This window comes from Pagrus pagrus (assembly GCF_965226575.1).
Source record: "Pagrus pagrus genome assembly, chromosome: 9".
Classification (NCBI taxonomy): Eukaryota; Metazoa; Chordata; class Actinopteri; order Spariformes; family Sparidae; genus Pagrus; species Pagrus pagrus.
Window position 1 is genome coordinate 26,503,784 of NC_140193.1, and position 11,833 is coordinate 26,515,616.

At 37.9% G+C, this 11,833-nt stretch overlaps 1 protein-coding gene across 3 annotated transcripts in view; it reads left to right on the forward strand.

The window, feature by feature from the left end:
- The first annotated feature begins 1,106 nt into the window (after positions 1-1,106).
- The window catches only part of rnf17 (ring finger protein 17), a 30,048-nt gene continuing 19,321 nt past the window's right edge, over positions 1,107-11,833 (forward strand). For all 3 annotated transcript variants that reach the window (XM_084362693.1, XM_084362694.1, XM_084362695.1), the window contains exons 1-16: positions 1,107-1,228; positions 2,976-3,091; positions 3,941-4,038; positions 4,208-4,295; positions 5,739-5,828; positions 5,965-6,068; positions 6,291-6,459; positions 7,393-7,469; positions 8,259-8,333; positions 8,555-8,841; positions 8,927-9,013; positions 9,667-9,828; positions 10,202-10,373; positions 10,738-10,879; positions 11,296-11,483; positions 11,634-11,763. In XM_084362693.1, the coding sequence (XP_084218819.1) occupies positions 1,159-1,228; positions 2,976-3,091; positions 3,941-4,038; positions 4,208-4,295; positions 5,739-5,828; positions 5,965-6,068; positions 6,291-6,459; positions 7,393-7,469; positions 8,259-8,333; positions 8,555-8,841; positions 8,927-9,013; positions 9,667-9,828; positions 10,202-10,373; positions 10,738-10,879; positions 11,296-11,483; positions 11,634-11,763 (2,055 nt within the window). In that variant the 5' untranslated portion in view covers positions 1,107-1,158. The remainder of the gene's footprint in view (positions 1,229-2,975; positions 3,092-3,940; positions 4,039-4,207; positions 4,296-5,738; positions 5,829-5,964; positions 6,069-6,290; positions 6,460-7,392; positions 7,470-8,258; positions 8,334-8,554; positions 8,842-8,926; positions 9,014-9,666; positions 9,829-10,201; positions 10,374-10,737; positions 10,880-11,295; positions 11,484-11,633; positions 11,764-11,833) is intronic.

Consider the following 11,833-nt stretch of genomic DNA (forward strand, 5'->3'; position numbering starts at 1 on the left):
CTTATGAACCTGAATGCAGCCTGCAATCCGCCTGCAGAGGACTGTTGGTAATTCCAAGATCCCAGACTAAAAACCCAGGAACACCAAACTTTCGGAGTCAGGGCCCCTCGACTTTCAAACTGCTGGAGGAGATCAGGAAGGCTAACTACTTTTCTTCTTTTAAATCTATCTCAAAAACAGATTTTTGTCTAGAATGGCTTTCTCCTGAATTGCTTACTTCATTTATTTGTATTAATATTTAGTTTTTTCTTTGTTTGAGTAATTCTTATCTGTCTAGTTTTATTAATGTATGATTTGTACTATTGTTTATAATTTATCTGTAATTTTCCTGTTATTATGTCTTTGTATAGCACTTTGTAACTTGTCTTTTCGAAAAGTGCTATATAAATAAGTTATTATTAATATCATTATTCTTGTTGTTGCTGTTATTATTATTATTGTCATTATTATTGTTACATAATTTAACATGGTAAACATTGTACAACCCTCAGTACAATAAAACAAATGTAAACTTTGTTCAGTATGAGGGTCTGGTAGTTTTTTATTTAATTTATTTTTATTTTAGATCAATTCTATGGATAGTAAATATTTTTACAACTTTTACTTTTAAAAAAAAAATGCATTCAGTAATGTTTAGCCTACCTGCTTCTAATTTTATTCTTAAATGATTTGATCATTTATATAGGAATACTACTAGCTTACTGATATCTCTGGATGTTGGTGGATACTTAAAACTGTAACAAGATATTAAGTATAACCTAATGATATAGTCTATTATTGTTGTAGTTCCCTGGATGAGCTCAACCCTTCACTGTCATGCTTCACACGAGTTCTATTGAATGTATTTTGAACTGTTAATTATTTAATTAAAAGGGGGTGTCATTATTAGTTTTTCAGTTGTTTTTGTATTTGTGAGTTTTTGTAAAGTTTGTATTGGTTCTGGAAAGCTACAAGTCTTTCTACAGGGCGACTATTACCCGATGAAATAAGGAAAAACACATGAACACAGAGTAAACAGCTATCAACACAACATATTATTCTCAATTACTAAATGACTCCTGTCCTCGGGCCTTGAACGCACCTTCGTAGTCACGTGACAAGGACAAGCCACCTCACCTTCGCGTGTGACACGAAAAAAACATTTTCATTAAGACATTAATGATGGAAAGAGGCGAAAACTCCAGCGCTGTGCTTTGCAAATTATGTGGAGACCCATTCACTCTGCCTGGTAGGATATTCAAATCCCTTTCCTTGCGATTAAAAGCTCAGTTACACCGTGTTGTAGTATAAATTAAGTCATCTTTAGCTAAACGAAGTTCGCCGTCTTGCTAGCAAGCGAAAGCGGCCATGTTGACCTAAAGTTCACGGATTTAACGTCTTCTCTGGTCCTTTAGAGTCTTAAAAAGTGTATTATTATCGAAACTCAAGACTAAAGCGACTAGCTAATCATATAAATGAATCATTTTTAAGGGTTCACGGGGTTTGTCATTAGTTCTAGGATGTGGTAGTGACCTTAAATCAAAGTTAGCTTACCTATCTAAGTCAATGGCACTGATCCAAGGCGTCTCAAAATGTCGGCCCATAGAGGAATGTTTCGCTAATAAATATTCGGGTAACCACATTCAGGTCCAGTGCAACAACAAATTGGATGTTAAAGCACTGATTCAAATGATTGACCTCACAGAATTATAAAGCAGAACTAAAGCTAGTGTCTCAAAAGTTTCGTTAATTGACGGACCGGGTCATTACCGTGAACCGTGCAACCCTGCCTGCTTTGCCCTTTACGTCTGCTGGCATTGCTGACAGGAATATTACTATTATTGCTGAACTTTAAAGTGGTTAATAATACCAGTTAAATGTTTATATAAGATGCATGTATTTCGACATACTCTAAGTTTTTATCTTAGTTGCTGTCAACCCAACACAATTATATTTTTTTTATTGATACTACATTTAATAAATCAGCATTTGTATTATTCTTATAACATGTAATTAACGTGTAAACTCTGCAAAAACACAAAACAATTAAAGATATGATATATAGCAATTCTGCATTAAAATGTCTATAACGAGCAGACCTTTGTTATAGGCTCTATGTTGTTGAGTTGTGTATGTACATTTCCAAATGTTTCCAATAATGTTCAAACCAGAGAAATCCACAAGGTAAATGTGCCTCTCATGCAAGGACCTTATATCAAATCTCCCCGTTCATTCCTATAGGAGCTGAAGTCACGCCCCTTCCGGTTTCCCTCATGAGAACTTATTTCAGAAAACCTTTGTATGGTAGGGAAAGGATAGAGACAATTAATTTTTGAGATTGACAGCATCTTTTGGTTTGTATCGATAGAGATCCCCTTAGCTGCAGAAGTTAATTACTATACGTTTAACAATGAATTGCTTTAGCAATTGCAAATGACATAACGTGGATTAATGAAAATAAAGTCCTTATTGGGAAGCTGACTGAAGTTTATTCATTCAAGTTCATAAAAATCTTGTTCTGCAAATAGTTGTCTTTCCTGTGATCAAAAACATTTAAAGGTCAACTCCATAATTTTCTAATAGATGATAAATATTTTAGATTTACCCCTATCAATTTCAGGTATAGATATAGATAATTTAGTTGGTTGAACAGATACTCATCCCTGCTATTAATTATTTGTGAATAGTTAGCTTGAATGACTACACCATTTTTTTATTGAACAAGTTATATACCATCTTTGACAAAATGGCAGCAAATCTTTACATTCTAATTAAATCATCTAGCAGTTGAGTCGAGAGCAGATGACAGAGTCAACCACTTTATCTGTGCAGGAACCCTTAATGTAGGATTGAAGTTTGCTTTTAAATTAAATGGAGATATGCAGTGACAATTCACTATGATAACAGAAGTGTAGATGATATCCTCTTTTCTCATTTGCACTGACACTGCATTCTTCCTGCTTGTCTATTGTGTTTGTCTTTTCTTTCTTTTTCAGAGGAGGATGAAGTTGACGGCAACCTCCCTCGTGTGCTCTCATGTGGTCACATCTACTGCACATCTTGCCTGATGTCCATTCAGTGTGACAGTGTCATTACATGTCCAGAGTGTGAGGTACAATTACCAGTGATCTTACTCTTGTAACTAGAGTGTGGAAGAACTGACTTATTGATCAAAGTTTAATAGGTTCCTGGATGATATCCATTGTGATTTATTTGATTGATGATTTAAACATTGTATGTGAATAAAAACTGGTAAATAGGTGAAGCAAGTAAATCACACATTTTCACTTCATAACTTATCATGGCCCAGTTATCAGCTTTGTCCTCAGTGTTCAGTGTTAATGTAAGCAGCCTCTTGCTGCATGGCATTTTATCCAGCTGTGTGACTGCAGTAGGAATAGATCACAATGAGACTAGAAATGCTGCATGTGCAATGTATCCTTTAAGTTGACTGCTTTGAGGGGCTGAATGTCTGAATGGGCTAATTACTGAAATGGGTCTTTACCAACATAACAGTGCTACAGTAAATACACTACATCAACTAGACTATGCAACATCATTAAATATATAGAGATTAAGTTAATAATCTAAGATTAAGTTATTGCGCTACATGAACCTTATTGCAATAATATTAAAATTTACATTTTTAGTGACATCTGCACCAGTAATAACAAAGGGAGCAACATAGCAGAGAGGACAAGTGGAAAGAGAAGGAAGTGGAAACAAACCTGTAGAATTAAAAAAAAAAAAAAAAAAAAAAGGTCTTTGAACGTAAATGTCTCTAAATGTTAAACATTGCAACATATCATAGGCTTAATTATAATCTGGGTTATCTGATTGCTGTGGTTGGCCATTTGTTTAATCTTGCGTTGCCTATCAGATTTGTGATTGGTATCAAGTTCAAGGCTGCAAATGTTCAAGTGGGAGGATGTCAGTGAACAAACAAGCCCACTCTCTGCAGGTTGAGTCAACCATTCCTAAAGGTGGTGTGTATGGGCTGCGGGAGGACAGCAGAATCATTGGCCTCACCTACACTGCTAAAATGAACAAGATGAAAAGGTAAAATGCAGTTCTGAATGTTAAGCTGAAGCACACTACAGATACGTGTAGTTTAACAAATCTTTTGAACAACTTTAGCCTCCTTTTTGAGTATTCAGATTGTATTGTGGATATTTAAAGAGAATGGGTGGTTACATTGATAATAACTTTGATGTGGTATTTCCTGAAGCCTCCGGACAGAGAAAACCAAGAATCGCAAAAGGAACAAATTACCAACTTCTACAGACAGGAGCGCCAATACCGCGGATATGGAGCAGGTATGTTTGGGTTAGAGGTGAGGAATAAAAGTCATCATGTCAGTAGGGCTGCAGCTATCGATTTTTTTTAGTATTCAAACCTATTATTCCAGCGAGTAATTGGATAAGAAACATTGCACTCAGCAATTGTTTCTCATTAAATTACTTTTGCTTTATTTAACAGCAATAGTAATATACAAAAGAAAAGTAAGACAGGTCTCTCAAAAAAACAACTAGTAGTTTTCCTTTTTTGAAAAATCTACTTTTTGATTGCTAAATTGCACTTATATCTGTCTCTGCAGTGTGATCTAAAAGAGTTAAAACATGCCTTGGAAATCATTTGCCTCTGTTTTTTAGTAATTGAGTTGCTTGAGGAATCCTTTCAGCTCTACATGTCAGTAGGGTTGAGCATCAAGAATGGGCTCCAGAATTCAGACCCCAAAGGAATCATTAAGAAATTAAAATTTTGATTCTGCTTATTGGTTCCTAAACAGATTTCACTCACACTAGTTTTAATCAGCAGCATACTGCAAACACCTACCATATATCTAGGAGGACCTGACTATCTGTCTGTGCCTATATGGGTTAAATATATATATGTTTTCTAATCTCCTATTCTCAGACTAACTACTCAGCCGTCGCTGAGTGTCTAGACTTGCAGGTGAATAGCAAAGATTGTGTGATTATCTTGTAACAATCACTTCAATTAGCACATGCTATGTTAGAAAATGCTCTAATGTTACGGTAAAGTAGGCTAAGTAAGGCCCAAAATATTAGAAAAAGTATAATTATGTTATGTTAAAATTATGTATAATTATTACACTTTGCTACATTTTAAGACGCAACCATTACAAAGGAAAACAAAGGACCTGAATAAAGTTGAAAAAGTCCTGGTAAACTGGGTGACAAAGGATCAAAGGGAAGCTGATAAATCTGCATCTGCAGCAGAGAAGAAGCTGCTGGTGTGACAGTAATATGTATAGCTACTGTGATACATGTGTGACCTTACCTATTGAGAAAAAATAAGTGCAGATAGGTCTAATAAAATATTAAAAGTAGCCTGCTGATGTGATGGACATGTCTCTAGAGAAACTTCCTTTTGAGATATTGCGGACATAGACATTGCAAAGCCACCCATGGGGCAGAACCTATGCACCCTGAAAGTTTTATATATCCTGGCTTTCCTGGGATATCTTGGGTTCCCTAGAGTAGCAAGAAGTTGAGGCTTGGGAAAATGTTGTAAGGATACTCTCTGAATTGATAAAAAACATGGCTAAATGAGGTGCATTTGTGTTGCAGAATATCTGATCAGGGTTAAGACTTCTACTAAAATGCTAATTATACTTTGAGTGTCCGCATGATGACATAAATTTGTAATCTGCCCTGGAAACTGGAAGGGAGGGTGTACCGCGACCTAAATTATTCAGATTAAACTGGTTTAATTTCTGGTTATGTTTTATTCAGCCAGCTGATATCGAGAAGATTGAGCGGACTGTAGACGAGGCGTTGGCCCAGGCTGCAGAAAATCTTGCCCAGCTGGAACACATCCATGAGGTGAAAGATGATTGTAGACATTATTTATTTCCTAACAGAATTTTTTTTTTTTTTTTTACACATCAGAAAGAAACTAAAGAAAAAATCATAAAACTGTTTTGTGATTGTGATTCATGTCTGTTTTTCATCTGTGCAGACTCTGACAACTGGTCTGGCAGAACAGGTGAAGAGAGAGAGAGCTCGGCTGGAGATGGAGGTCATGAAAGCTACGGACAAAGCTTTACATGCTGTTGAAAAGTGGTATGGACATAAAACTGTCAAAATACATTGACTGAAGTTAGTAAAAGCAGTATATTGAGATGCCTTGTTCACCTGCGATTGCACACAGGTCCATTTTCTCTTGAGATTATTTTATCCTCATCAAAATCAGAGACTAGTATCAGGATTGTTGTAAGGTTTTTTTTTTGAAGATAGTCTTTAAAGTGACATCTATCATGATGCCTGTCATTTTTTTCTCAACAGGAGAGATGTACAGTTTAATCAGCTGACCAAACTGGAGGCACGATTTTCCAACAGTCAAATGCAGGTGTGTTGTGTCCAGGAGAGGATAAAGTCCCTGAACATTGCAATGCAGATGGCCAGAGAAGTCCGCCGTGTCCCCGTTCTGGGGCAGTACTGCACCCTCGATAAGGTATGAAATATTATGCCTATACCTACATGTACTTCACAGCACACAAGATACTTCCTAGTGAGCATACAATGCACGGTCACATACTGCGTAGGGCCAGGGCTCCAAACTTAATTCTTTTACCATTTTCCCCAAAAATAATTTTAACTGTCCTGGAGTGTAAACTGAGTGTAAAAATCCAAACGTTACATCCAAAACTGTACTCGGATGAATTATTTTAGTAAATGTAATTACTGCAGACTTGCTGTGTTGTCACATTAAACTGCTATTCACTGTTTAAGGCTTAATGGTCCTCGGAAGAGAAACTCTCAGTTCGACTGGGTTCAGCTGTTAAACTCTATTAGCTCCATTAGCTCTGTTAGCTGTTAGCTCCCTTAGTCAAACACACTGCAGGATTCTGGTGCCCACTGTTTGCTGGCAAACACAGCTAACTACTTCCCTCCTGTGGATTTAAATTCAGATTTGTTCACAATGTGGCATTATCAGGAAAAAACTATAGTAAGTTTACTGCACCGTTTCAGATGTTAATGCGTCATATTTATCACAGGTTTCAGGCTGAGTAGCCAGCCAGTTATAGCAACTACCGCTTAGTTAGATAGACTGGCTATGCAAGACTCTTTAACTTTCGTAAAGCTTGGTTCAGTTTGTAGTTTGCTAAGCAATATTTACACATAAATACCAAAATGTCTTTCATCCCAGAGGCGTCCCGGGGAGGATTTCAGTTCATCTTTGGGATGATGTCTTGCTATTGAACTACCACTAAGTAAATGCTAGTAAACTCTGGTAGCATCTTGCACACTTGATTCCAACAATTTCCCCATTCCCCTCTCTCTGTGTGTGTGTGTGCGTGTGTGTGTGTGTGTGTGTGTGTGTGTGTGTGTGTGTGTGTGTGCGCGTGTGTGTGTGTGTGTGCGTGTGTGTGTGTGTGTGTGTCAGGTTCTGGATACATTGCAGGATCCTGTGGATACCCAGTCCTTTGATACAAAATGCACCACTTTGAATTCTGGAATGAGGTTTGTCACTTTTAGCCTGATGTTTGTTGTATAGTTGTATTGCTTTTTGTCAGGATTCTGTGTTAGACCTTGTGCTCTGTTCTGACCACTGTTATTTTACCTTTGTGGTAAAAACAACGGTATGTGCACAACACAAATGAACAACAATAAGTCAATAATAAAGAACAATATACTTTATAAGGGGTGTGAATCTTTTACAAGCTCATGATTATATTCAATTTTGTTTTTTGGGTGTCCAATACCATTGAAAATCGATTGTCGATCCAAAATGATTTTGATTCAAAATTGATTATCGATTAAATGAATAGAAAAGGGGGCACTATTTTCTTATAGTCCAGTTTACTGTGTGCTAAACCATTAATTAGGGTCCTTAATCTGCTACAACACAATATGAAACACAGCTGAACTGCTGACCGTGGCTCTGCTCCTTAATGTTACGTCATAGCATCTTGTGAAGACATAAAAAATGTTCATAAACGTGGCCTAATTATCCAGTCATTAAATAAAAGAAATGCTTGTTGCTTTTATTTTAGATGATCTTCAAGATAGCTCTAGCATGTGCATGCTATTATCTTGATTCTTATATGAATTGATTTTTTTTACCCACCCCTATACTATATAGAAGTGTTAAGAATAGTTTCTCTGATGCAACAGCCACTGTAGGTAGTACCCATTGTGTTCAGAATAAGATGTAGATGCATGAAGCATTGGAGCCTGCCCAACATTGGTTGCAGACTCTGACTATTACCTTTGATTTTGAATTTGGGTATGGCTATGTTTGTTTTCTAGCTGTGTTTTCCACTCAGAAAGTCTGAATCAGGGTCTGTCACTGTCCCTGAAGATGGAACAAAGCTACCCAAAGTGGTGAGTTCTTCCATATCTTTCAGTATGTTGTTTTGTTTGATTTTGGCTGAGGATGAAAACTGCCAAGAGGCTCTATCTCTTTGATTCTGGCACATGAAATAAAAAACTCAACAGACTCAAATCTTACGCGCAGCATTATGTGTAAATATGTCAAATTACATTCTTCCTCTTTGTATGGCTCTTCACTCATGTGGTATCTGTGTTGTGCTGTTCCCCTGTAGCTTGTCCGAGTCTCCCCCTAAAGGCCACCAGCCAGGCAACTTCCCCAGAATATCCCCCTGGCAACGTTCAGAGGGTAGGCATGGCAGCTGCACCCCACCAAGTCGCAGGAAGCTCCCCACCCCACATAAACAGGACCAGGAGAGCCCTGGTTTGTCATCCCGGGGCTCCTCTCCAAGCCCAAGACCTCGCCACAGGTCTAACCTTGCTTGCCACAGCTCAGCCTCAGATCTCGGAACTCCAGACGTAATTATTGAGGAGCTGTTCGACGAAAGACGAAGAGAGCACGGTGTGTGTGGCTTTCTCTCGAGTTGCTGTTCACTTAAATAATGTCAGATCTAATAATCAGTTAAATATTTTGTATCTTTCTGCAGCTCTCCCACCCACTGGCCCTGAGCTGGCTAATGATACGTGGAGAATCCAGAGGAGAAGGAGAAGTCTGTATGACAATAAGAGAAATGGTAAGGAGAGGTACAGTAATTGACATTGATAATCAACTGGAGCAGATACGCTGACTTGGATATCTTTTATATTTGTTGTCACCTTGAAATAAAATGTGTGAAATAGGATTCCAAAAATGAAGTAATCTTATCAGTTAAGTTCTAGTTTATAAAATGCAGTGCACATAACGAGCTGAACTTTGTAAGTCATTTTTACCATCTCAAAGTTTTTAGCTTCAAATCTTGTCACATGACAGTTTGTGACAGTTTGTCTTGACAGCTAGACAAGTTAATCTGTCTGGTGCGGATTTACTGTAGAGACCTTCAGCTAGTGAAGAATTAGTTTCCTCTGTGGTGGCAAAACATCTAACATGAACCTACAGAAAATACATACTTAACTTACTTAACTTTTTTCTTCTCCTGTACATCTTCCTCCCATCATCCATTTGTCTCTCATCCAACCTGGAAATCTCACCAAATTCTTACCTCCTGCTTCCTCACTCCTTTATTTCCTTTCTTTCATTTGATCTTCTCTGCCATCCTACCTCTCTCCCATGCAATCCAATTTTCCTATTTTCTCATCCTTATCTTCTCTTTTCTCTCTCTTTATTCATATTACCCCTATACTATCACCTTTCTCCTCCCTCTCTTTCTCTCTCCTTGCTCATCTGTAGTAGTCATCCAGTGGGTAGTGGTAACCCACATTGTGAATCCAAGTCACTTCTTCGTCCGCTATGTGGCAGAGAAGAGGGAACACGAGATCCTATCAAAGAGGATCAACTACCTCTGCTGCAGGGATAATTGTCACTTCACTTCCAATGACACAGTGGAGACCGGTGTGTGAAGAAATAAGGATAATTTTAGTTTTTGGTTTTGATTAAAGCCTATTCCACGTAGCCATGGAAGGTACTGTTGATGTCTTTGTTAAAGGTTGAAGGAAATGTTTTTGACATATTAATGTTGAACAAATTAGACATAAAGGTCATTAGTGCTGCACCTGATGATATATTAAATAGTTGGTCAGTTCGCACTTAATAAAAAATATTTTAATGATTGTAATGATCTATTTATTCATGACAAAAATATTTTATTTCCTTCTAGTGATAATACATTAACAGATAACGTTATTCCACTCCCTTGTTTTCTCTCCAATTGTGTTTTTCTAAGAGTGACAGTTGATTTAGCCTCTGTTTCTGCTCTCCACTTTAGGCTCCATGATCTTTGTTAAGTGGAAAGAGGTACTGTGGTGCAGGGCCAATGTGGTTGAAGTCCTGCAGAATGAATGTGTGGAGGCTGTAAAATCCTGCTGGGTCTACCAGCTGGCCAGTATCCGAGTCTTCTTCCTCGACTACGGCCTCACCAAAACTATCACCATACAAAGGTACACACATAAACGGACAGTCTCAATCTCAGTGTTTCCCACAGATTGAAATATATTCTGGCCAATCATCCAGAGTAAGGTTTTTTCACTGTCTGTACTGAATGACTGAACAATGTAAACTTTTCTTGAAAATTTTAAAATACTGTATATCAACAAAACATCTCAGCATCTGCAGCATCTCAGCAGGGTAAAGACATTATTACATCAATGTATTTTGATACATATACAGTTTGTTTGTGTGTTACAAATGCTTAACGGACCAATTTTGGATGTTTCGAATGTGAAGCATTATTTCAGTTATTCATTAGAATATTGTACATGGTTACTGTAGTACATCCTCAACTCTTCTGACACCTTTTTCCAGTGAGGAGAGGAGCACCGAGTCTTCACTGAAGGCTGTCAACAACCACCTGAGGAAGGTCAATGAGGAGATAAATGTGGAGCTGGGTCACTTTGCTCCTCAGGCCATCAGATGTTCACTCAAGGACCTCGTCCCCTACGAACTGGTAAGGCCACTGAGTTTTAAATACATATACTGTAGTATCAGTTTTGCCTAAATAATCACATTTTCCTTCTCTTATGAGGGATATAAAATCATATCATATGGTGGTCCTCAAACTTATAAACACAAAATTAGCATGTGTGCTGTATATGATGGATTTCAAAGAAAACACAACCTTTTGAGTGAACAAATGAGTAGAACAGAAGGTCTAGCCCTGCCCTGCTGAATAAAAATGGTAGCCAGTAAATCAAACATTTACTGCAGTATACACAATATTCTGCCTACAATGTTTGGACAACAGATGAACTATCAATGTTTTATTGTTTTATTTTTTAAGGTGCAGTGTTTTCTTATTTATTTGTTTTTGTCACACTGCGTGCGTGTGTGCGTGCATGCGTGTGCGTGTGTGTGTGTGTTCAGACAAAGGGCTGGAGTGAAGAGGCACAGGTTGAATTCCACAATATGGTTGGCTCTGCAGCAGTGGAGATGCTGCCTTTGGGTCAGGACAGAGACTTTTTGATGGTGGACTTGAGGAAAGCCCCCATGGACCAGTCCAGTGATGTGCCCATCTCTGTCAGAGAGTACCTTGTTTTCATTGAAGTGGCCAGGTACACGTGCATGTTCAAGTAACCAGGAAAAATTCTGATAAGCAAATTGGTATTTTGTAATTAAATGGATTCAAAATCCAATTCTAGCTTTCTGAATCTTGAGCCCCATAACTGAAGTGGCCTAACATTGGCTGTGCTCTTCCAAAAAAGGTTTTATTCTCCAGTGACGTTGGGCAGGAAGCCCCTGCTGTACTACCCTCCTGTCTATCCCAAGATGAACACAGAGCTCAATGCTGTGGTGTCCCACATCAACAATCCTGCGGACTTCTACATCCAGCTGGTACTAAATATGCATATAAATACACACACACACACACACACACAAATACATACATACATATATACACACA